Source organism: Vicugna pacos, chromosome 35 (genome assembly GCF_048564905.1).
Source record: "Vicugna pacos chromosome 35, VicPac4, whole genome shotgun sequence".
NCBI classification, from domain to species: Eukaryota; Metazoa; Chordata; class Mammalia; order Artiodactyla; family Camelidae; genus Vicugna; species Vicugna pacos.
In genome coordinates, this window is record NC_133021.1 from 27,807,200 (window position 1) to 27,834,659 (window position 27,460).

At 37.1% G+C, this 27,460-nt stretch overlaps 1 protein-coding gene across 2 annotated transcripts in view; it reads right to left on the reverse strand.

Annotated features, from left to right (window-relative positions):
* Positions 1-27,460, reverse strand: part of UPF2 (UPF2 regulator of nonsense mediated mRNA decay) — an 86,355-nt gene that overhangs the window by 24,906 nt on the left and 33,989 nt on the right. For both annotated transcript variants that reach the window (XM_072955369.1, XM_072955370.1), the window contains exons 9-15: positions 20,489-20,597; positions 13,242-13,355; positions 12,140-12,256; positions 8,074-8,259; positions 5,976-6,179; positions 5,086-5,361; positions 2,714-2,897 (exon numbers count right to left, since the gene is read on the reverse strand). In XM_072955369.1, coding sequence (XP_072811470.1) covers positions 2,714-2,897; positions 5,086-5,361; positions 5,976-6,179; positions 8,074-8,259; positions 12,140-12,256; positions 13,242-13,355; positions 20,489-20,597 — 1,190 coding nt within the window. The remainder of the gene's footprint in view (positions 1-2,713; positions 2,898-5,085; positions 5,362-5,975; positions 6,180-8,073; positions 8,260-12,139; positions 12,257-13,241; positions 13,356-20,488; positions 20,598-27,460) is intronic.

Consider the following 27,460-nt stretch of genomic DNA (forward strand, 5'->3'; position numbering starts at 1 on the left):
CAATTACCGTTCTCTTGATTTTGAGCTGCTTGGTGCCTCGGTTTTCCTACTCACAACAGACACAGTAACAATTGTCATACTTCCTTTCAGTTAGCTTTTATTTACATTTCTCTGCTCACTAGAAATGTTGACTATTTCCCCCACATACTTCATAGTGAGAAAGAGCAGTCTTTGAATTCTAGTTCGATCGGTTAACCCGGTGTTTTAATTTGGGCTTTACATAATTCACCTGTCAAATATGAGCAACATTACCTTCCACTTTAATTTTGGCAAACAGCCAATGCTCAATAAAAATACCAGCTCTTCCTGTCCTCCCTCATTTGATTACATCATGTTCACTTATCTATTGGGTGTTCTATTTATGACCAATTGGTCTGTGCTCTTTATGCAAGTGAAAATATCCTGGCACAGAAAGTATTTTCACTTCAATTCTAGCTATTTTTTCCCACTGTACAAAAGTTTTAAACACCCAAATCGGCCTATGTATGTGTGCTTTCTTCTACTGTTTTAAAATTTAGGAAAATTAACACCTCTTCAAATATTTGATGATTAGATATACTTTTAACTTGCAGACAATAAATACTGAACTCTTTACTCCATCTGGAGTTTGATGATGTAAGATGTGGCTGTATATCAACTTCCCTCGAAATGCTAAACTGCTGCCCTCATCCTGTTATTAAGATTCCTATTTCATCATATACTACATTGCTTTGTATTTAATTGGGGCAAATTCTGAGCCTTTTATTCTACTGATTTTATTTCTAATTTATGAAATACACTCTTCTGCTTTAAAATGTAATTTATTCACATGACTTCTTTTTCCACTTCTATTCCCCCATTTTTGTTCCTTATAATATAATCTAGAGCCTCCAAACTGGAATTAAATTACATTGCCTATTATCATTTTGGCTTTGTTCCTAAATTTAAAGAGAATGTCTTAGAGCCAGTAATTCTATCTATCCTGAGAAAACCAAGATACACACAAAAATAACATCATAACGTTATTTTTAGTGATGCAAAATTGGAAGTAACCTAAGTGTCAAACAACAGAACACATTCATACAAAGGAATATAGCAGTTTTTTAAAAAAGATTTAGAAAAATGTATCATGTCAGGAAAAAATTTTATTAAATAGAAAAAAAATCCAGTTATAAAACTGCAAACATCTGGGAAAAACTTTTTAATAGAAGAACATTTATCAAAATGTTAACACATGATTATCCTTGTATATGAAATATCAGAGATTTTTGTTTTCTTGGCATTTTTCAAAATTTCTACCATGAACACCTTATTACTTATAATAATACTAAAAAGGTTTAAAAAATAAGAAAATGTTTTTTTAGAGCTTTCCCATTATGTTAGCATTGGGTTGCTGTAAAATTAAAAAGATCATCAATTTGCAAGTGCTTGAAAACAAAAACTACCAAAGATGCTATATTATCTTACGGTTTATCAACAGAAAAGAGATTTAATATAATTTATTCATACATATCTTCTCTCTGATATTTAGACTCTAAGACAGAAGGAAAATGGGACGACTTGGGAGCATATTGATTCTAGCTGCCCCCATCTTTAGAGCTGCATTCGCAAATGGTGACCTGTTTTTTTTCTTTCCAGGTTCTAAACAAGGACAGACTCCTCAAAAGGAGCTTTAAGTCCTTTAACTCTCCGCTCTATAAAGGATGAAGTGTACTGCTCTCTCTGCTGCTGCCAAACTGGGTGTCAAACTACTATTTCCTCATGCCCATTATACAGAGACTGCCGTTCACAAAGGTTTTGGGGAAACAAGACTAAGACTCAACTATTTTAAAGTATTTGCAGTAAATGAAATGAGTAAGTAGATAAATAAACACTGCTTGAAATAACCATTTTATACAATTAGAAATCTGAACAGGAAAAGAATGTAACGGGACAAAGTGCAAAGAACAAAAAGAATTGCTTATGTCTCTATGGGTTGCACAATCGGAAGTGCCTTTGAAAATAACACTCAAATGGACAACAGCAATCATATTCTCCAGGAGAGGATTTACTTTTGGAGAAAGAAACCCTGTTAATATGCTGGATATAATATGAAATAGTAGTTTTAGAGGAAAAGAATCACCAATGCCTTTGTCATGAAAAGTAGTTTTTCAGATATGCAACACAGTAAATTTATACAATTAGTATAACTGGTCCAGGTACGAATCTCCTAATAATCTCGTAATAAAATGCTAGCTCATAGGCTGAAACATGTGTCACTCTGAAATGACTGCAATACAACGTGCTAAGAACTGTCAGCAGAGCAAACCAGACTGACAAGGCCCCACCATGTTCCAGTTACTTCCACTGGCAAGGCCAGTCCGCTCCTCGGCCCCTGAGGAAGCCGTTCAAATGCTAACTCTTCCTCCAGAACGACCTCAGACGGATACTGAGAAAGAGCCAGACCAATCCCCCTGCAGCACGTTTCTTGCATTTTCTCTAGTCCTTAGAAACGAGACAACCCCCCCACTATCGTCTGCTTCGGTCTTAGTGACTGTTTTCGGCCAATTGGGGATTATTTAATGAAACCAAGAAGTGCGCTACCCAGGTCTCACCTAACACTATTACGTGACACTCAGCATCAAAAACAGAAAGTATACAGAAGTAGATGCTGACGAGAAACATTATAAAGCAAGTTCTAACAACAATCTGCCAAACACCATCTCGATTCTTCTCTCTGTAGTTCACTGCTTACCCAGTTTTATTAAGAACTCTCGCTCCAAGGCGTGTACCTGCCTGATGGATTCTTCCAGAGAATTACACAGTTTGATCTTCGGTCTTAGCAGTTCTAGGCTGTCACTGATCGTGTAATCTATGTCAACAGGAAATGGATGATCTTTCGTCCAAACCTCCAAACTTTTCTTCCACCAAACATAACGCTGAGAATAAATGAAAAATAAATTTAGCTACAAGAAATTCGTAACAGAATACTTTAAAATAACAGTCTGTATTGGGACATCACCTACTTATACGTGATAAGGAAGCTAGAGTTGTACAAGACACCGACCACTTTTATTAGTGGTCAATAGCAATGATCCTAGGCCACTTACTCCCCTCCATCCATGCAGTTTCTAAGCCATTTGGTGACTTTAAATATACTTTTTATTATAATGGTCATAATCTTTTTACAAAGGCAAGGAAAAACTATAAATAAATTAAATACCAAACAAATTTTTAGGTTCTGAAAACAGAAACTCTACTCCCAAATAGGGTTTAAATATTTAACAATAGCAACAAAAAAACCTAATTCAAGGCCATGGTTTTGATAAATTTTAATTACTTTCTCTATACTACCTGCTTTGATTTTTTTTAAAGGGTCAATTAAAGTATCTGAAGACAGGTTCCTGAATACATAAAAATCAGTAATCAACAAGCATTTATTAAACATCTACTGTGTATATGGCACTGTTTAGATACTCTCCTCCTCTTCTCCGGGCCTGGTTCCTTCGATCTATTTCACAAGTTTACCTTAACTAAAAAAGCACAACCCAAGAATTTACTTGCATATAACCAAGTGTTGCTCTGGGTGTTTAATCGTCCTCTCCAGTTTCTTCTAGGTCCTTGCTACTCAAAGTAAGGGAACTGGGAGCTTGTTAGACATACAGAATCTTAGGCCCCCACCCTAGACCATAGTCTGCATTTTACAATATACCCAGGCAATGTGCATGCACACTGAAGTTTAGAAGCACCACTGCAGGTGAATCTTTCTATCTGCTTTCTGATACTTAACTGGACACTCTCTGTTACAGGCACAACACACTGACCACATCTCCCAGACCTCACTCACTTCTCACTCCCATGCCCTTGGTACATCCCTGTTACACATTCCTGCCTATTAGTCAGTGTGGAAAATACTTTTGTCTCCTCTGCTTCTGCGTATTTCTGAGTGGCTCTTTACTCTGCCTGAGGGATCTGCAAAAATGTCATAGGAAGTGCAAATAAGAATACTTTCCTGAAAGGGATTCTGCTTTGGATGCTGATAGTTACAGCTGACATTTGGCAGCAAAATTGTAGTTTTCAATACAGGCAGAGTCGAGCTTAAGGCTGTCCTTACATGCAACAGGGATCAAATCTGGAAAACCCCTCCCCATTTTTGGCTCATCAATTCAGAAAATAGGGAGTAACAAGCAGTCCTCTAATGCAAAAGTACAGTAGTAAGAAAAAGTTAACAAACAGCTCTTCGCCAAGTAATTACCCCTACTTAGCAACAGCTAGTACGTGGATATATATTTGATACCTGGTTACAGTTTTAAATTTATTTTCTTCAACAATGGATAAATGAAAACAATACTAACAATAGATTATGTAGAAACGAATGATCAAAAAGAATTGCATGCTACCAGTGGTACTGTATTTCAGTAACATCTGGAGAATTCAACAGTAAGATGGTTCCCCTAATTAGTACATATAATATTGCATTTTATGGGAAATAGTGATTCGATTTCAAACAACCAACCCACAAGCTAACATTTGGAACTCCAACTGTTGCAGAAATGTCTCTATATTTGTATCTGAATTTAATTTATACTGCACTTGCCCTAAATCACAAGTTTACATGAGCAACCTAAATTAAGATAGGAAACACAGAATCCAAGAATTTAGCAATGAATGAACAAATAATTCTTTCAGCATTAAAAATAACATTTTCCCCAAAATCATGGAGGTTTTTACTTAAAAAAAAAATCATTTAGAAACAACAACTTTAGATGTAAAACCAGAACACAGATGAGTGAGAAGAATGTTATCAAATGGATAAATATTACAAGTAATTAAATTCATAATAATACTGTACCAAATACCAAATAATCTATACTATACCAAAATAATTCTCAAAATTAATGATCAATAATTACCCTTCATAACAGTTAAAACATTATCACAATCTTTATATGATAGAATTCATCATATATTTTTAAAATCTCTAAAGCATTCTTGCAGGAACAATTAATCTAACTATGAATATATCTTATGCATGATATATAAATGCTTCAGCATTTCTTCTCTAGTATTTCTGTAACACAAGCAATGCATTCAATGATGCCCCACTGCATACTTCAATTTATATACCTGAAAATACACAAGGAAGCAATCGAGTTTTCTTTTACTGGAACCTCTGTCGAAGTACTGGCCGCAGGTATCCAAAACAGTGCACACTAGTCTAATCCTGAAAAGGTGCTCGGGAGGGTCCAGGGAACTTGGGCTCCCGTCAGAGTTAACACCAAACGAAGTAAAAGAATAAAGCGTTCTAAAAATCACAGCCGATTCCACCATTCGGTAATTATACAGCTCTCCTAAGAATTTGGCACTGCTGATACGTCTCTGATTAAATTTAGGTTGGTTAACCTAAAGGCGGAAGAGAAACAGACAGACACACAAACAGCAGGTTTCCATTAAAGAACAGTACTGTGTTTGAGAAAAGGCAAAGTGCCCTCTGTCACTCCACAATCTCACTCACTGAACAGAGCGAGAAGCCTGGGGTCTTCCCTTCTTTCCTAACACGGTGGTCGCTTTGGGGTGTCCTTTTTCTCTCCAGAAAATGGCTATCTTTAAAATGTTTTAGTAAAAAGGACATGTTAAATACTAAATTTAGCATTCAGTCGTCATTAAACGAATGAATAGTTTATAAACAGTTGAAAAGTAACCCTCCCCATCAGCCCTCCATAACACGTTTTCTCCATCATCCATGAATTACGGAGCAGTGAGCCCACAGAGAGGGAGCTGTGTACAGAAATCCTTGGCAAACGATTGTCAGCCAGCCTAATGACAGCCTGAGAGGCTAGAAAAATCTGACAAAACAGGGCTTATCAAGAAACCACCGTCTCCAAATACGGAACGGTAAATAACACCACATGGGGAAGGAAGGTTTCCGAATTCTTATTTTTCAGTAACCGGATTTAGAAGTTGTTCAAATTCTCCACAAACTCCAATTTGGTAACTTTAAAGAAAGTCTCTGTTACCTCCATTCCCAATCGGATGTCTTCTAAAACTCCATCTACGACATGGATTCCAACATCCTCCTGGTAGAGCACGAGCCCTGCTAGGAGGTTGGCCACACAATGAATGCTGTTGTATTTCACGTTCCAGATGTTTATCATGCAGCAAATGACATAGTCTTTTACTTCTTGGTCCTGCCAGGGCAACTTTCGCATCTGTCTCAAAACCTAAACAAGGAGAACTGTGTTTAAATTACTAAGGTAAACACACAGGAGTTTATCTTACACATACCCAACAATACAGATACTTTATGATGACTGTGCAGTCACAGAATTTATGAAATGTTTTCTCTAACTGCATTTTAGAGACTCCCTATCAGCCTCTTCATTTTTAGAGACAGGGAAAATGAGATTTTTCTAATTATTGGCAAAATGTATTCACATATCCCCTGTATCTTTCTGTAATGCCCTCAAATTTCCTAGAGTTTCCATGTCTTCAATCAAGCCAATGGTATACACTCACATACTCAGGTCACTGTACGAAATACTCACGGTTTAACAAAAATGTTTTCTTTTGTGCGTGATTTGATGTAAATAATCTCAGACACTTCTTTTTATAGATGAAAAATTTCCAATAAACGAAAATAAACCCAAGGTAAACTGGGTAAAAGGTCACTTAAGATGGAGGACACGACATCAAGACTGACATCACACAATGTCCCTTTTCCTCATACGTAAAAGGGGGATGACAGGCCCCTACCTCACGGTCTGTTGCAAGGATCACAATGTAGAGTGTGTCAAGCGCACAGGGGAGTGTCACAGTACACGCACCCCAGTAAAGTCAGCTACTGCTATTTCAAAAATGCTACTGGTAATGAGATGATCAGCAGAGCTTACTTGTCAAGTTCTAATCCATCTGTATCCTGAAAACAAATGGGCACCACAGCGGACTTTACAGAGTAGTCCTCTCACCTCTACTCTATGCCCACAATCCATCTTTCAAGCACTAAATAGATCAGCTTCACTGGAAATGTTAACGTCATGTCAACTGCATAAGCATGCCATACTTTTCAAACTTCCAGCCAATTCTGAAATAGCTTTCCAAATCCTGCTGTTTTAAATGACTACTATCTCTGGCGCTCTACAGTTGGCTTCAATTTTCAAAGCTGCACTATCATGCCTCATCACCTTCCACTCCATCTACGTATAATACATGTATGATTCCATGCCTTTATCCTCCCCACAGGTTTTAGCTGTCCAAAAGTTAATTGGCTTTATTTTTTTTCCTGAAAAAAGTTCCATACCATATTATTTTAACTAGCAGGGTTAACCAAGAAATGTTTTGTTTGACACATCTTACTTAAAAAATGAAGGTTCCAACAACATAACTACAATAATTAAGGTAATATGTCAGTGGTTCTTAACCTTTTCTGGAAACTGACCCCTGCTGAGAATCTAAAGAAAGCTACAGACCTTCGTCCAGAAAACTACACACGCCCAAAGGTTCAAAATTATTAAGTTTCAGAAGGTTACAGGCCTCCTGAAACCCACTTAAGGTTCAGAACCCTTGAACTGAAGCAATATATTTGAAGGCAAATTGATAGGATATCAGAGACAACGTAACAGTTTCAAACATACACAGCATCAACGTTAGATTTAGAAGCATCATTTTTATCAGAATAAGAAGTTATTATCATGAAAGGAAAACAAGACGTATGTTCCGTTTATTAAGCACCAGCATATGACTCTCTTCTTGGAATGACCTGTACACGATCAGTCACAGTGGAGCCTGGGACCTAACCCCGCCTCTCCGAAATTCCACTCCCGGGGCTTTAACAGCTCTGCCTCAATTTCTCCATTTACAAAAGGTGAACAATGTGAGCTGCGTGTATTTCTTACCCTGTGGGGCACGGAAGCAACTCATAAACAGGCTGATGTAGGAAAACTGAAATGTATGTCCCTGGCCTAAAACACTCTGGGGCAGGACTAGAAGGAAAGGGCACTGCTCTCTGTGCTGTTACCATGAGGCTGGAACGGAGCGGACTTGGCTGAAGGTTATGCAAGCTTAGCACCACCACCAATCTCAAGCTGACTGGTGTTCTGTGACTTCATCAGGACTTACCTTCTCGGTGGTAACCTTGGAGAGATCCTTGTACAGAAGTTTCCGGACATATTCCTGGAGAGGAGGACGCTTCTTTTTCACTGTTTTTTCAGCTGGGGGTGGGTTGCAGTAGTAATAGGCGTTCTCGACCATTGTGACGTACCTCGCATCGAGGTGCATGGCTTGTTTCTTTCTCATCATTTGTTCCTAAAATATAAAGTCTAAATTAGTCAAAATACTTTCATCCGAAGGTTTCTTTATTCCTACTTAAACTTCCATTCTCAGTGATAAGATTTCAGGATAAAGGGCTAGAAAAGGGAAAAAACAGTCACGAGGTATTTCCAAGAGTGAGCCAGCAGACTAACTATGATACCATTAATCATGTTTTTAGAAAAACTTTTAGTCCATGACTGCCTGGTCTTAGGCCTTGTCCAATAAAATACTCAGAGAACTTTGCTAAAAATGTAACTTTATGCAAAATTATGACTCTACCAAATACATGAACTCCAAGTAAAACAAGGCTGGTATATGAGTGACTGAAATTAAGGACTGAGAATACAAACGAAGGGGTGAACGCCTCTGGCTGTTCCACATACATCAGCTGAGAATAAATTCATCCTCAGAGCCCGTGCCATCCAGTGTCGCTCCAGGTAAACCCAGGGCATCTCTACAGAACACCCAAGCCCTCAGCATCAGCTTACAGGAGGTGGTTAAAAGCACGTGTCAACTCAGTCATCACCCACTTCAGGTTTCCCAGCCTCAGCACCACTGACATTTTGGACCGGAAAATCCTTTGGGTGGGGAGGGCAGCAGCGGGCGCGGGGGAGCCACTACAGGAACGAATGAAGGCCAGGCAGGTGCCACTGGAAAGGTGCAAGATCAGCGCTAAGGGGCGGGGAGCGCGAGCTGACAACAGACTCTGCAGACCGTGGGACAAACGCTGGGTTTTAAGCATGAACAGGGAAACCACTGACGAGTTTCAGGTGGGTGCCTGACTGGGGCGGCGGGCGCCTGACTGGGGCGGCGGGCGGAGACACGACTCCCCGTCTTGTAAACACGGCTGGGTATGTAAGCCCAGCCAGGCCAAGGGCTGCAGCATTTTCACTGCTGTAAACCCAGCACCTAAGATAGTACCTGGCCTAGCACATGGGAGGCTTCCAATTATTTATACATGAATTTGTGAATAAACGGTGACGCTTTCAAAAAGAGAGAACAGCTCCATATTGAACAGGGCTGGAGAAAATGCCCACGTTGTGTAAGCTCTTTGAACAAAACATAATGCGTTACTTATCACCAGTACACACGTAATGCAGCTTTAAGTCAACATTAGTTTCAACCTGTTATTTGGACTATTTTAGAATCATTTCCCCCAACAAACACACCAACTAATTTTAGCATTAGCTTAGAATAATTTTAAATGCAATTCAGTTAGAAGGTTACATGTGTTCCCAAACAAATAGGGACATATTTTAGATTATCCTGTAAGCATCCACGTGTGTCAAACCAAACTCATCACCTCTTTCCTCCCCCTATTCCCTCATCTCTGGCATCTGCTCAGATGTCCACGTCAGAATCTTGGGTTTTACTTGAGGGCACTTTCTCTTCCTCATCCCTTATATCTCACCACCAAGTCTCATCAGTTCTATTTCCTAAAATTCTTCCTACAGCCAGTTATCATTCCCCATGCCTCTCACCCTTACCTTTTCTTCACTGCTTTCCCCCTAGGTTTTGAAAACAGCCTTTTCCATCTGGCCTCAGCCACCTCAAGTATCTCCTCCACACTGATCTTTCTAAAAACATGAATCTAATTATACCTATTTGCTTAAAATCCTTCAACATACTCATTGCTTATCAGGGGAAAACCCTAGTTTCTTAGCATGGCGCTCAGGGCTCCTCACGTGTAATCTAGTGTGTGCCTGCCTCTCTAGTCTTATCCATGGCCACTCGAGTCAATGTGTCTCTCTTCTCTGCCTTTAAGACTCAGGCTAGTCTATAAAACAAACACCATTTTTCCCAGGAAACCCTTCCTGACACACCAAGACTGAATTAAGCATCTCCTCTACACATTACACCCGATGCTCACCCCCACTGCTCTGCTGCGTGTCCTCCCCATGTATTCCAATAGTCTATTTACTCATCTGTCTGGGTTATTGAACTGTAAGCTCCATGAGGGCAGGGATATCTTTTTCACGTTTATATCTGAAGGGTCTGACAGAAGGGTCTGCGCTCAGTGAATACTGTGAAGCTGTTAGGGAAGAGCTTTCCTGACTCATTCCGTCTGGTTTAAGTACTCCCTCCCGAGCCCATCACAGCCTCTACAAACCTCTGTTTAAGCACTTACAACACTGCATTAGAATTAGCATTCAATACGGACCACTTTGAGGATGCAGCTGTGTTTCATTTCTCTGTACTGTCCCTCCCAAACAGCAGCAACATCCCTGCAGAACTCAGCGCCTAACACACAGGAGGAGCCCAAAACCATTAGATGATAGATAAACAAGGCTCCTACCCAGAAAGCGAAAAAAAACAAACCCAATGACAAAGGCTAGCTGCTTTTGCTATAAGAGAGGGAAAGATCCACTGAGCCAAGAAAACCAGTTGGGCAGGAAAGACCCTGGTCTTCAGCAATGCAATGTGCAGCCACACCACCACGGCCAGTAAACTTTCCCGAGTGAATAAATTAGAGAGTTCACTATTATAAATAAAATATAGTTTTCTTTTAAAAAAAAAACTGAGCATTCCTGGCATCTGTATTACGTTTTCATACGCAGGGTCTCATTTAACCTCACCAGCTTGAGTTAGAGGAGGAAGAGTTTTACAATAAAAATCTGAACTTGGAGAAAACAAACTTATGGTTACCAGAGGGGAAAAGGAGTGGGGAAGGATAAATTTGGAAGCTCAGGATTTGCAGATATTAACTACTACATGTAAGACAGACAAACAACAAGTCCTACTGTATATAGCACAGGGAACTATATTCAATACCTCATAATAGCCTATAATGAAAAAGAGTATGAAAAGAAATAAATATATATATATAAATGAATCACTATGCTGTACATCATAAATTAAAACATTGTAAATTGACTATACTTCCATTAAAAAACAAAATAACAAAGGTCAAAGGTCAAAAAATTTATTTTGAACTTGGAATGCCTGTTACATCAATCAGCATAGAGAGAATGTGGAAATCAATTTCACTTGATGGTCTTCACATTAATATTTCTGTTTATTAGAAATAAATTCCCATGGTTTTGATTTTAAGTATCATTGGCAGAGAAGTATTCAAGCTTACAACTAGATTCTAAAAGAACAGCGCACCTGGAGAAAGTGATATAATCAGCACTTCTGTAAAAGCAACACTGAGGTGGTTCCTGACCCAGCGCTCCCTTTAACACCAACTCTCACCCCCACCACACTCTCTCCCGCTCAAGGCTGCAAGCGAACACATGGATATTATCAATAAGCATAATGACTTAATTGTTTAATAAACTTGATGGCCATTTGGCACCCTAATTAGCTAAATGTCGTCTCCCCTAAACTAATCTTTCAAGCTTATATTTTATGTTTTTTTAATTAAAAATTTTAAGCTTTATAATTTATGTGCTTATGGCACGTAACAATATACCAAGAATATCTGTAAAGACAGCTCTAACGCAATAGTATTTAGAGCAGCTGTTCACTCGCATAATCTGTCAAAAATTATTTGGGGCTGAACTTAATCCCGCCTTACAATATTGTGAACTCAGCAGCAGCCAAATGAGAAAACTTCCTACAGCTCTCCAGAAACGGCTGGAGTTCTAGTTTAGGTAGAAACATTTTTAGATGGCAGGGCAAAATAACTGGCACTGGTCAAAATGTGTAACCTCTGGAGTACATCAAGAACCTCAAGCTTGGGGGGTAGGGTACAGCTCAGTGGTAGAGTGTGTGCTCAGCATGCACAAAGTCCTGGGTTCAATCCTCAGTACCTCCATTAAATAAATAAACCTAATTACCACCTCCTCTCAAAAAAAGACCAAAAAAATTAAAAATACAAACAAACAAAACAAAACACCTCAAGCTCTTGCAAGGATCTTCAAGCCCTTACCAGAAGTACACTGGTCCTCAGATGAGATTCTGGAGATCTGAAAAGAAATCTTCCACATGTTTCCAGCAGGGTACATGCCATTTCAATATGGTGATGGGAAAAGTCTGACAGAAGCATCTGTAATAGTAACAGGGATGAAAAACCAAAAGACACATTTCAATTCTGTTAGAAAAAAAATATTATACATCTAATGTGTGCAACAATTTTAAAATGTCACTGCAAAAAAAAGTCTACTTTACAGGCCAAGTTTAATCACTGGGTATCTTCTGTGTTCAACCACAAAACTTTATCTAAATACTTCAACATATTTAATGTCTTTCCTTTTGGAAAGATATATGGAAACTAATACACTAAAGCCCTTGCTGTATTTATTAGGTGATGCTATGCACTTAAACAAATGCCACGTACACAGTTAACATTGTGTAAATAGCTGTGTGAAATCTACAAACACATTACCACATTTTAGTATTTATCCTCCCAATCTTTTTCTGTGCACATTTTTTAAACCAAAACAAATTTAGACATATCATTTAATAATTCAATAACTTAGTTTTTTTTGACTAACAGGAGTATTTTCCATGTCCTTGTTTATCCTTCTAGGGCATGACAGAAAAGGTACATAACGCTATATAATACGAACTACACTAAAACTCAACTGATTCTTATTTACTGGACGTCCAAATTGTTTACAATTTCTTGCCACTATAAACAATGGTGTGACAAACATCCTTCTAGATAAACCTGTGCACACGTTTATGATTATTCCCCTAAAAGGAACTTACAGAAATGAATTTGTGTCAAAGAAATGTACAGACTTCCTATATATGTTTAGTAATTCGTAGAAAGAAATATACTAGTATGTTTGTTGTTCATAACGTGACTCCTTTCAACTACAGCGTTAAAAAAACTTTCAGTTTTACAGCTGTGTTTGTATCTACCATCTTCTTATTTGGTCTCTATTTTGCTCATCTCTTTAATGTTCTTTTTTTACTTATTTTTTGTCTTCCTTTAGATTACTTAAATACATCTTATTTCATTTTTCCAGCATTTATAACTAAAACTTTAACTCTATTAAAAATATTTCAAATGATTCAGCACTAACCTTTAAACAATGCAGTGTATCATTTTTTGTGAACATCTTAAACTTAGTAAGTTCTCCAATAAAACGAACAGTTTTGTTCTTTGTTTCAATATTGATCTGGTCCTTTTTTCGCACCTACAAATTAAGAGAAAAGAGACACTGCTTAGATAATTATATCATTTTGAAATCTGTGATAAAAATTGTTATTTTAATAAGACTGAATTCACTCTAGATTTTTTAAATAAATGTGAGTATAATTTCTTGCTATATTCAAACTATTTTAAGTTAAGGCAAAATAAGCTCTGTGGAACACCAGTGCCAGGACATGCTTTGCAAAACAGTTTCATGGTCAAATAATTTGGGGAAACAATGTATTTTATCAGCCTTAAAGAGGCTCTCAAATAAAGAAACCTGTTTATTATTAACTTAATTCAATGTTTCTCAAATTTTGGGGGCAATATAAACCCCTCTTTTGAAATATTAACTACTAGTTTGTTAAATTAAATCAATGTTATAAGGAATACACTCTAGGAAATGTTGTTTTAAAAATTATAAGGAATACACTCTAGGAAATGTTGTTTTAAAACTAATAAATGCCAAGAGCTCACTTAAGCAAAAATATTAAGGCTCAGTTTTTGTATTACAGTTATGAACCATATACTATATGTTTTATTATAAATTCATTAGTACAGTGAAATTTCTAATACAATCACTATTCTTTTTTTATCAACAGTCACAGTCAAAGTTCAAATGATTTGCAAATATAAGCCCTCTACTTAGGCACACATTTCAAGAAACACTGAATACAACAAAATCCTAGTACAACAGTACAATGTAAACAACACATAAGATAAATATAATTGGATTTAACCTCAGAACTACATTTTCATCAGAAAATCAAACTGACAGTCTAGAAACTCTTATCTGAACAACAATGACAATATGTATGGTAGTGCTCTGAACTAGTTTAGTGTTTCTTATTTTTCCAGAATACTATCCTACCTGATTTGTTCCACATAACAACATTCTGAGAAAGGAGCAAAAGCTATTATAATTCTGATTTAATAGTTAAAACAACAACAATAGAAGAACAAAAGCTCTCAAGTGATTTGACCAAGGATCACTTCCAAAATCCCCGTCTCCTAGCTCATACTCGAGAATTCCGCTACCCTAGCATGTGCTGGGATTTAAAGTAAGTCTTATAACCTCATCGGCACCTGGACAATCAATGACAATCTTTTACATAAGTACTAAATTTCTACATACTCAGACAGCTGACACTTGAGTAGAATTTATCGTTTCATTTTTAAGGACCTGCTTTCTATTGTAAGCAGAAGTAGGTGTTTAGGCTTTTTAGAACTTCAGGGATAAATTTTGAACAAAACTATGTTCACTCATTTTAAAAAAGCCAGAGTAAACTAGAAACTCACTACTAACTACATTCAATCTAAAGCATTAATAAAACTGCAGCAATTAAAGATAAAATAACAAAAACTCGACTTACAGAACTTTAACCATGTGATTTAAAGCATATAAAATAACTTAGAGATTAGAGACAAACAAAAAATAGAACTAGGTTCTAGTTTGTAATACTGAATAAACTTGACTATTTTAGTCTTGCAATTTAGAACAGAGTACAGCCTTCATAAAGACCTTTTCAGAAACAGATGTTTGATAAACACTGCATTTAAAAAGCACCTCTTATCAACTTATTTTTTGAACTCTGAGGCAAGTTTAATCTACATTCTAGATTAAGAGTGTAGACTTTGGATCAGATTTCCTGGGTTTAATTCCAGTTCTATCTCTTACTAACTGTGACAAACTCTGTGCCTCAATTTCCTTGTCTGTAAAATGGAACTAATAAAAGTAACCTATATCACAGGGCTGTGAGGCTTTGTCATTTTGGGGGATATATAATCTTGGACAATTCATTGAAACTCTCTGACCCTATTGGCTCACTTGGTAAAATAAAGATAAAAATAAGGATGATGGTGGTAGCAGTAATGATGAGAACTACACTTCACGTGATATTGAACAATGCACAGCACAGGTTACATAAACTTTAAAATGATGTGTGAGAAGTATTTTATGTGATACTGTAACATGCTTCTGAGAAACAAAAAATGGAAAATTGTACATAAAATATAAATTATCCATGAAAAACTAGAGAAAAAAAGTAAAAAAAAAAAACCACTAAAATATTAACAAGATTTGCCTTAAGTGATATTATGAAGTTCCCTCCTTTCTACTTTGTATCTGTCATATTTCCTAAATCACACCACACTAACATGTTCCTTTTACAGTTAAAGAAATGTAGAAACAAACAAAAAGTATAAAGCAGCATTTCAAAAATGATATGCTAACGCTGAGTCTTTGAGGGACCCGGCTTGGAAATACACATACATGTTTTTAAAAAGTCTCCTTGGGTGAATCTGGATTCACAAGATTTTAACAACTTGTGTGTGGAGTATCATGAACATAAAAGTTTAAGTATTACTGAGCATCACAGCTTTCAAAACATGTAGCATCATGTACCATTCACAACTCTTCTTAAATACTTTGGAGGTTAAGGAGATACAATGTAACTAACATGACAAAATGACAGATGTTTTAAATAAATATTAGAAATCAATTATCTCACTCATTTTCAGATGAAAAAACTGAAGGCTTTTCAACAGATTATGACTTATTAAAAAAAAGTAACTTATTCTGACTCCTCATTCAGTATTTTCCAACCTCATCTGATGATTCTTTATGATCAAATGGTTGATCAAACACTTCTGCAAAGTAAATACCGATCAATTAACAATGTGAAATTTTCCATGTATTTTTAGTTCAGAAATGTCTCACAAGATTTTGTTTACGTAACCAAATTTAGCAAAAATGGTGCTTATAACTCATGTATTTTTAAAAAATATTTTATTTTTAATTTGGTTTTTTGTTTTGTTTTTATTTGGGGGTAATTAGGTTTATTTATTTACTTATTTATTTAACGGAGGTACTGGGGATTGAACCGAGGACCTCACACATGCTAAGCAGGCACTCTACCACTGAGCTATACCTTCCCCCTATGACTCATTTATTGGACTGCTAAAATTGAGGTTAACTGAGTAACTAAATTCATACACATTAATAAAAAAACTCTTTGGATATATCAACATATAAAAAGTAAGAATCTCCAAAGCTTATCATTCATTATTCCCCTGAAGGAAGAACCCTTTGCCCCAAACTGGATTGGCCCCTCTACAACTTTATCCAAAGATTTTATTTTCCGTCCTCCACGATTTACTGGTTTCACATAAATATTCAATCATTCAACTAACTTTCTGAAAAAATCTACTACACAATAAACACTAAGTAGGCACTGAGTCTATAAATAAGTAAATCTGCCTTCAAATAAACATTCATTTTATTCAATGGAACACTAATCTCCAAAGTAGGGTGGGCAAGACTCGATTTACTGTTGGGAAAAAATCTTGAAATTTCTATTTTTTTGTTTTTTATCTCATACCTCTGAAGTTAACTTTTGTACATTTTATGATGTACATAAAATATGTGGTAGAATTGCAAATGCATATAATTTATAAATAAATATGCCTATATTGAGATATGTGGTCAACTTATTTTACCAACGGAGAGGCTTGATCCAACAAGCTGCTGAAAGACCACTGATTTCAAAAATGTCAATCAGTAAGGGTGATACGGCTATCTTTAAATAAAAGTTGTCCTCTCCGTTACTAAAGAAATAGGCCCTGTCGAAAATTTGGAGAATACAGAAAACTAGAAAGGAAAAAACATTTCGCATAACCCCACTATCCAAAGACAGCCACAGCTAACATACTGATAATTTTTTTCTATTCTTCAATTTCCAAGCATTTTAACATGACTATAAATTTATTATGTGTAAGATTTTATGGCTTCCTCCCCTCCCCCCAAAAGCACTTCTCCATGATTTGAAAGCTTTTTGGTAAATGTGACTTTCTATCATTTTAACATTGTAATTATACGACCATTTTCTTTATCTTTCTTCCCTTTGTTTCTTTTTTAGTGGAGGAACTGGGGACTGACTCCAGGACCTTGTGCATGCCATGTGCTCTCCCGCTGAGCTATGCCCACACCCCATATGACCATTTTTTTATCCACTGCTGGGCTTTTAGGTTATTTTCCCTTTTTTTCCCTATGACAACTGATTATGTGAATCAAGTTCTTTTGGGTACCTAGGACTGTTTACTTAGAACAGATTCTCAGAGATGTCCAATGTATGAATGCCTCTAAGGATCCTGAAACATACTGCCAAATTCCTTCTCCAAATTCCAACCCCAAGTACATGTGAATGGTCTCTCATTTCTAGTACATTTACTAACCTGTTAGTCAAGTTAGCAAATCCATTGTTTGAACTAGGATTCCTCTGACTACTAGCTGAGATTTCATACAGTTTTGTTAACCAACTTGCTTTTTCAGGTGAGGTTCTCAAGCAAGGGGCAAACAGGATCAGACTGTGACAGTACATCTCTACCTCTGATAGAAGGCAGAGGTGGAGAAGCCTGGTTAAAAAGCTATTCTGTAATTCAAGCTACGGAGAGTGAAAGACAGTGGCGCTGGGTGTAAAGAAGAGACGCCAGGCTTGAGGAGGTGTTTCAGGAGACACAGCAATGGAACGTGGTGAACACAGGCTCGTGGATGTCAGAGGAGCAAAAGTAAAGTAATTAGATAAAATATATTGTAAATTTACAGGAAGCACATAGAAGTTGGTATGAGGAAGAAAAGGAAAAAGAGATTTTTGAGAGAAAATAATGAGTTTGTTTTATGGACTTATTTAGCAAGAAGTACATGAGAACTTAACGAAGCACCAGGAGATTCATTCTGGCAACAGGTGTGTATGTGAGGTTGCTGGGAAACAGCTGTGAACTGAGCCCCAGGTAAACTGTGTTCCATCAAAGAGGAGGATGAAGGAAGAAAGTCTGGGGGAGGAACAGCAATACATAAACTCAGCTGGAAAAGAGAGAGAAGGATGTTCCTGAGGACAGTGGTCATAAATGAGAACCAGGAAAGCGTGGTGGTTGAGAAGGGACAATTATTATAATGACATCTATGTCTGGGTGCTGGGTGATGAGCTTTATATGCATTACCTTGTTTCATCAGTAAGAACAATCCTATTTTAAAAGATACAAATTATCCCATTTAATAGACAAGAAACTGAGGTTTAGAGCTTTTAAGTAATGGCCAAAGTTACAAAGCTGGCCTGTGGTGGAGACAGGATGATGGTTTCCTAAAAGGCGGGAAGCATCCAGCAGTTCAGAATCTGCAGGGACATCAACTAAGAAGAGGCGACTGGGAGGACACTGGTGGCTTCCGCCAGGGTGCTGTGATGGGAGGACGTGTCAGAGCGGAGGAGGCAAGCACACCTTACAACACTCAAACAAGAAGGAAATGAAAGAGGATGGGGAAAGGGAAGCGGAGGGTGGGAAAGGGCAGATGCTGGAGGAAGCAGAGGTGATCAAGGACCTCAAGTGCCCTTTCTTCCCTCCCAAGAGCAGCGCTTCCCAAAGTAAACTCTGGAAACCTAGTGTTAGCTAGTTGTAACGAAACCTTACAATAGTAACAAAAATGCCACCTCCCTTAACTCTCACCCCAACCTTCAAAGACAGGAGGGGGAAGTACACATGAACAGAATTTTCTTAATTTTAGGTTTCTCGTCAAAAGCACTCATTATGCTTGGTCTGGCGACTTATGTGCTGTTTGTGGCTTTGGTTGAGGGCTGTATGCATGTAACTCAAACAATACAGTCGTACCGCCTGCTAGTGAAACAGACTGTCTCTGTCTGTGTCGTGGGATTAAAAAATCAACAATATCATGATTTTTAAGGCCTCTGTACCTGAACTAGCATTTATCGAAGTGCGTCCTCTGACTGACTACATTCAGCCCCTTCCAGGAGGCGCACAGCGCTCATTACCCTATTAAAGTTTTGAGAACTCTTAAAATAAAACAAAAGCAAGACTGTTTCACTTTCTTTATCTCAGTGTTTCCAAACTTACTTTGACATAAAAACCTATCCTCACTTAATATTATCTATGAAAATGTGAAACACACTTCAGCAAAAGCTGGCGCAGAAAAATCTCACCCACAGAGCTCATACTGACAATTTAACGCCTACGGCAAGAAGCCTTTAGAGTACATCCCGCTCCTCACAGAGACCTTTGCTTCCTCTGGACTCAAGGCACTAAGTCTCCAACAATTCACTTGGCAATTAAGCACGTAATTCCTTATTATACCAGATATATTTAGAATTTAAATTTTTATTTCACTCTTGCTTTTGTGAGTATTTATGCTTTACCTTCCCAATTACACTGTGACATTCCTGACCTCAGGAGTGAGGTCTGCTCTGAGTGCTCAGCAACACTACTGATCTGTGTGCAGTGAGCGCAACAAAGTGTGTGCTGAGCACAGCAAACATTTATTTGCATTCCAAGCAACTTGCTATAAAGCTAAATTTTTTAAGCTAAATTTTATCAGCACAATTTTTCCACGGGCATACACGAACACTTGCATTTCATGTCTTTCCCAAGTCTACCCATGTTCACTTTCTAACGTGACCTCTAAGGTGTCGTTTTACTCCTACCGAGCCTGCATCCACAAGACGATGGGAAACGTGGGTTTGCCGGAACCACTAGTAGGCAGTCTGTTAAGACTCCTCAGACTAGAGAGGGAAGCTGTCTGGTAACAGGTCCCTGGTACTTACCAGGATACCCTGTAAGAAACTCACCACTATCCAAGGCAAAGATTCTTAAGGCAAGAGTCAATAAAAACATGGTCTATGACAGCATTCACTGAGGTCAGAGCATTTATGCAACTTATGTGCCCCAAACATTTGGACCCCCGACACCTAAACGGGCATCCTACAGGCACTGTGGCCTGACTCAACACAGACAATCCTATGTTTCTTCTGGGAACACCAATGAGGCCTGCTGGCTCTCTTGATCTTGGAGGATAGTTTTTACCTTACAAAAGCAAAACATGCGGTATCTACAATGGGAAGACAAGGTAGCAGCCACAGCTCACCTCCAAACTGGAATATCATTTATCAATTTCAAGCTGTTGAGCAGATTTACATTTTAAAAACTTAGAAGCCTATACATTCTGTACTGTTATACACCATCAAGTTTCAAAACATGCTTACCAATAAAACAATCATATTCTTAAAGAATCCTCACTCAACTTATAGGTATATATATATATATATATTACAAAAGAAATGCTTAAATACATACATGAAATCTGAAATCCCCCCTCAGCATGGAACAAAGATCCTCTGCTACATCAGACATGCAGGGATGCAATGTAGCAACCAATCTTGCATAAAATGGGAGCAAATCCAACCTGCAAAAGTTATATGTGATACGTGTAAAAGGAAGGGCACACCAGAAATAACTCATTTTAAAGTTTAAACTTTCTCAGATATATTCACACATTAGATGATTATAACAACTAATAATCATACAGACATGCCTATTTATTGCCACCGTAATGAAGCATTTGGAAATTCAACTTGCCTTGGGAGAGTTTCTTAACAACCTGGTCTTTTCCATTCAGTGCATTTATCGCACACCTGCAATTCTCATCGAGCACGCAATTTTGATAAAATATAAAATACCAAGAGAAGAAAGCATGGTTTAAATTTTTAATCACAGAATCACTGAGTAAACAAACCTAAAGGTAACTTAAATAGTACAAATTTCTTTTAAATCATTTGTTTCATTTATCCATGGGTAAGTTATCTGGAAACCTCGATGCAAAGTAAAAAGGTACCATAACCAAAAAGGCATCTAAAGAGTCACAACCACACATGCACAAAAAAATCACAAAACCCACCACCTTATTTTACCCATTACAGAAGCCACCCGGATTCTCACACAGGGCCTGTTTACTCTTCATTCAATTAATGGAAATATGTGGTCACTAACACTGCCACCCCCTTCCCTCTTCAGAGCACTTTCTCATCAAAATTGGATACAGCTCCAGAATCCACCACTCCAGGCAGCCACAACCAGTCAGAATCAACACACAAGCTAGAATTTATATTCCATTCCTGCCAGGGATGTTATTTTATGAAAACTGATTATCCAGTAACTCAACACTCAGCAGATAAGACTCTGAGGATGAGAAGCCATGAGGAACTAACACGCAGCTGCACTGACAGCAGGAAGTAACGGGAGCTGACAGGAAGGAAGGCAAGGGGAAAACTAGACAAATTCAAAACAAGAGCTCAAATACTACAACCTGAAGCCATTTAGAACAGCTACAAATAACTATATATGTCTTAAACTTCCCTGAATATACCACAGTACTATAGAACAGGACATGAAAATGGCTGGATCATCAGAGCAAACTCTGCATACCATGAAAGGCTTAGAATTAGATCCGAAAAACTCCCAGTGTGGACAGACGCAGCCTTAGCTGGGAGAAGTGAAGGAAGAAGGAACGGAGATAAACTTCAAAGGTGAAGTCAAAAAGGGAAAAATGCTCAAATTCATGCAGAAGGGCCTCCAAAACTTTGTACTCCTCTTTGGCCACTACAATTTCTTTTAAAAAATTATTTTCGGGGGCGGATATAGCTCAGTGGTAGAGTGCATGGTGAGCATGCATGAGGTCCTGGGTTCAATCCCCAGTGACTCCACTAAAAAAATATTGTCATTTATTTTGTTCTGACCAATGTGCCAAGCCCCATTCTAGGTATCTAATACACATTATTTATCTTGCTGAGCCTAATATCCACCCTATCAGGTAGATAATATAATCAGCATTTTAGAAATAAAGGTATAGATACTGAGAGAAGTCAACAATGTAGTGGTTCTGCAGTAGTACCTCGATAAATTTTAAATGCATTATATTCTTCTTTATAGAAAAGTACACTCTATTATGTAATGAACTGAATCAAAACATTTAATGTTAAGTTTTATTGTAAATGTTTTCTTAAATTATCTTAAAGTTTTATCAATTGAAGGCTAAGCTCCTGTTACACAGAAAATGCACACGTGGGTCACACTACTCCTTGATGATATTACAAAAATTAGGTATCCTGTAATCTCACACATACATAATAATTTTCTTACCGTCTGCTAGTGAAAAAAAAAAAGAAGAGAAAAGAAAAAAAAAGAAAAGAAAGAAAAAAGAAAAGCAAGCCTAGGGCAACTGCACACTTAATTTTCTAGCATAATCTATAGATTCATACTAATATCAAATTACTTTCTAAATTTTTCAAACTTTAGTTAGAATATTGTATTTTAATACAGTACTATTATATTTTAGCTAGAACACTAGGTTTTTCATAACCACTTTAGCAACAATTTTTTTTTTCAGTTCATGATCAATTACAAATACAGGACTTTAACCCTAACCCTAGGTTCCATCTCTCCCACACTACCACAACCACAGGTCAGAAGACTTAATTCTCAAAAGAGTGGAGGTCATGGGATAACAAAGGGCAATGCGCTGGGAGTCAGGAGGCTCAGCCTGACCTCATCTCCTACTATTCTCCCCTGCTCACAGCTGCACCCTCACCGGTTTCCCCCTAATCCTCCTCAGAGCCTCAGGCACAAGCTGTCCTCATTCACTGGAGTACACCTTCCCAAATATCCACGCCCCTTACTCCCTCATGAAGGTCAAGTCTTAGTTCCAATGACACCCCCTCGCTGAGATGCTTTCTGAACAGGGCACTGAAACTGTAAATCGACCCCACCCCCAAACCCCCTACCCTACGCTATTTTAAAAAAAAATAGAATTTATCATCTTGTAACATATGATTTACTTGTTACATTTGTTGCTATCTTGTTTGTCACCCTTCCCCATCAGAACATAAACTCCATGGGAAACAGTTTGCCAACACTAAAAACAGCGCCTGGAACACAGCAGGTGCTAGACAGATATTTGTTATATAAATGGGTATCTCTGGTTATCTCACAATTAACTATAGTGTTAGCTTTTAGTCTAAAATACTCTTCATCATAATGAGGAAGTATCATCCTATTTTTATAAGAACATTAAATTTGATTCAAGTTTTGTATTTTATCGAACAAGAGCTAGTTTATCAATAATTATCTTTTATGCAATTAATGGGAAAATCAGTTTCTTATTTTCCCTACTGATGTTATATATATTAATAAGTATCTTTTCACTCCCAAAATCAATGCTCTTTGATTACACCGGATTTTAATTTTTAATATACTATTTAATATAATTTGCTAGTGTTTTACTTAGAATTCTTGTATCAGCATTTAAAAATGAGATGGGGCCATACTTGTAACTTCCTTGCTCTTTTTTTGTTAAGATTTTACCTATTTCTTCATGTTATAAAATGGCAAGGTTTCTTACCTATGCTCTGGAAAAAATGATACTGCAGAGAAATTAGTCTAAAACTTTCTACATTTCATTCAGTGATCACTGGCCTATTTAACTTTGTCATGAATCAATTTTGAAAATACATACTTTTCCAAAAACTTATCTTAAGGTTCTCAAGTGGTTTTTAAATATTTCTAGAACACTGTCTGGCTCATTATTAAACTTTTTTTGATACTTTTTAAAAAAATTTTCTAAATAGTTCTCTACTTGGATTTTTTTTTTAAAGAACTAGCTCTTGAGTTCATAAAATTAATTTTAAACTTGGTTGTGTCTTTCAATAAAATTTGAGATTATAACAAGCAGTATCAAAAAAATTTAACCAAACTATGTCATTTCCTTTTTTTTTTCTTTCCCAGGCAAGTCACCTATACCTTGCTTCATTTTTTTCTTCTTCTTCCAATTACATCAATCTACTTCAAAGCTTTTTCCAGCCCCAAAAGAAAGGTAGGTAGAGCCATCCATTTTAAAGTAAAGCAGCCTATGCTATCCATGGACACAGGTCAGTGCTTTCAGCTTCAATAGGAATTTAAAAATTAGTTTACGGGTTCCCTAAAAGATCTTAACTCTTTTAATTAAGCCTTTCTAGGTAGTTGTAATTCTGGTTTTTGTTTCTTTTGGAACTGGTCACATGGAAGTAAAGTCAAATACTGCACTTTCTCAGAATCCTCTACTTGTAAACTCACCAAATCCTTTTTAAACTGACAACTTCCTAAAATTCCTTTTTTCCACTGTATCTTTTATAATGAAATGGATAGCTGATACTCCATGTCACCCTGCCCTACATAAATCTTCAAGTTCTGGGACCATTCATTCATTACTTCACAAAATAAGATCCCCTATGTTGTAAATAATGTTAAGAAAGTACATGTTTTTTCAATGTTAGTCCACTTAAGTGTGCTTTTCTAGCTTCCTACAAATGTAAGCCCAAAAGGGGACAGAGTGCTAAATGCCACCTCAATCACATGAAAGTTATAAAACACTTTCAATCAACATAAAGAACAAATTCTGTTAAATTTTAAGCTAGTTATTTTATTTGACTTTTCCAAAAGTGAACTAGAAAATACACTTAGATCCTTCCTTTGAAAACTGAATTTTATAACCTTCTGGGAGAGTGATAATCATTTTGACCGACAGTTAATGAGTGAACCATTTAAAAAGAATGCATTTCTAAAACAATAACAAAATCTTGCTTATAGTTTCACGGTCTCCTCAATCACACATTTTAAGTATTCTACTAGCAGTTAATGATCATCAAGCAAGTAAACACCTCGTCACTAACCACAATGACAAAAGTGCAGAATGACACACACTTCTGTTCCTGAGGGAGAAGAGAGGAATCTTAAAGGCTTTTATCTCGTCATCAATCAGCTTTTTAAAAGAAATGTCCGGCTTTTTTCTCTCTCTTTTAAAATCTAAAGAAGTTGACTGTTGAAAACCATTAATTATAATTACCACTGTGCTCAAAAATGCCTAGGGAAAAATTAATGCGAAAGAACATTGTTACTGTTCAATTAAAGAATACAAAGATTTTTCTTCATAAGAAACACAAACCCGATGATATCCAAAAAAGACAAAATAGAGTAAAACAAAAGACCGTGACCATTTACCCTAAACAAGCAACCAAATGCTCTGGTGACTTTTTTCACAATGTTGATGTTCCCGATGCAACAGTGCCATCAGGTGGTATACCATGCTAACAGATTTCCCAAAATTCATTTTTTCATTTTTCAGCAAGGGGAAGGGGGTCCAATTAGAGAGTCCCTCACAAAAACTGCAGCAAACGCTCCTAAGAGCTGGATCAGGAAAAGCTGGTCAAGATTCAAGTGAAGCACCCACCTCTGAAGAGTATTCTGAACATCCAACCATCTGCTAAAATGTGGCTAAAACCATACGGCTTCAGAGTCACAAAGCCAATACCAGGTTCGTCTGTCTAAAACCAGGAACTAAGAGACTCTTAGGTACTTTCCCCGATTCTGACTGACTTTAAACGTGGAAGTCTGATTAGGTGCGGGAGACTTCAGAGGTCCCGGGAATGCCCCATATTTTGATCTAGGTGGTGGGTACACACATGTACAAGATATAAGCACTTCATGTGAAATTTCAATTATATGTGTGGATAATTATACTACATATTAACTACAGAATGATATGTAAATATATAAGTAAGGGGATTTATAGTAGATTTCATTTCTGTGGAGTCCTTCAAATTAATAGGCCAAGAGATACCATGTCTTCTGCGATTTTTTAAACCACTATTTATTTAATGAAGGAAGAACACAATGGAAAATTATAGTAATGCATCAGATCAGGCCATTAAGAATTGTAAAGACGGAATAAATCAATTTAAAAAACTTTTGTGCTGCAAATGATACCAAGAAAATGGAAAGACAACTCACAGAATAAAAGAAAACATTTGTAAATTGTATCTGATAAGGGACAGTACAAAGAATATAGAAAAAACTCACAACTCAATAATAAAAAGACAAATAACAACTTTAAAAGGGGTAAGGGATTTGAGCAGTTTTCCAAAGACGTACAAATGGCCAATAAGCACATGAAAAGATGCCCAAAATCATTAGCCATTAGGGAAATGCAAATCAAACCCTCAATGAGACAGAGATGTCACTTCACAGTCACTAGGACAGCTACAATCAAAAAGGGACAGTGACAAGTGTTAGTGAGGATATGGAGAAACTAGAACGTTCATACATTGCTGTTGGGAATGTAAAATGGTGCAGGCACTGTGAATAACGGTGTACTAACGGTTTAGCAGTTACTAAAAACATTCAACATAGTTACCATATGACACAGCAGTTCCACTCCTAGGTATACACTCAAGAGAACTGAAAACATGTCAAGAAACTTACACACAAAGAGTCACACCAGAATTATTCATAACAGTTAAAAAGTAGAAACAACCCAAGTGTCCATCAAATGACAAATGGGTAAACAAAATGTGGTATATCTATACCGTGAAATATTATTCAGCCTTAAAAAGGAAGGACATTTTAACACATGCTACAACATGGATGAATCTTGAAAACATACTAAGTGAGAGAAGGCCACATATTTTATAACTTTACTTACAGGAAATACCCAGAATAAATCCACAGAGATTAAAAGTAAATTACTGGTTTCTCAGGACAAGAGAGTGGGCAGGGAGGGAATGGAATTGCCTGCTAATGGATATAAGATTACTTCTAAGAGGAAGGAAATGTTTTAGAAAATTTTATTGTTGTGATAGTTGCACATACTTAGAACACTAAACTGTACACTTCAAATGGGTGAACTGTATGGTTTTGTGAATTATATCCCAACAAAACTTTATTTTAAAGATAAGAACTGTAAAGAACCTTAAAAAGTTACCTAGTTTGGCGTTTCCTAAACCAAACTATACAGATTAGGTAAGACAGCTAAATTCTCTACCACAAATACATATATATGAAACCTTCGGGGCCTCACAGTCATAGGGCACTCAGGTGACTATCAGATAATTCATTCTGGTTTTTCTGGTCACCCAGGCTGGATGGGCTAAACGGACAAGTAGGGAATCCTGGCCAGAGAGAAGAACAACGACACTCCCTAGGATTCATGGCCTTTGGAGGGATAAGGAGGGGAGGAAATGCCACACAAAAAGGGAGGCACCCCTCTTTCAAAAACGTTTGTGGAATGTTCATGAAAACTATACAATAGGCCACAAGAAAAATTTCAAAATTATCCAAAAACTAAAACTAACATTATTCTCTAGTCACAGTGCAAGAAAAATATGAATTATTAATAACCAAGCTGGAAAACAAAAGTCCCACTACCTGGAAATTTCGAGCCTCTCTCAAACATCTCCTTAG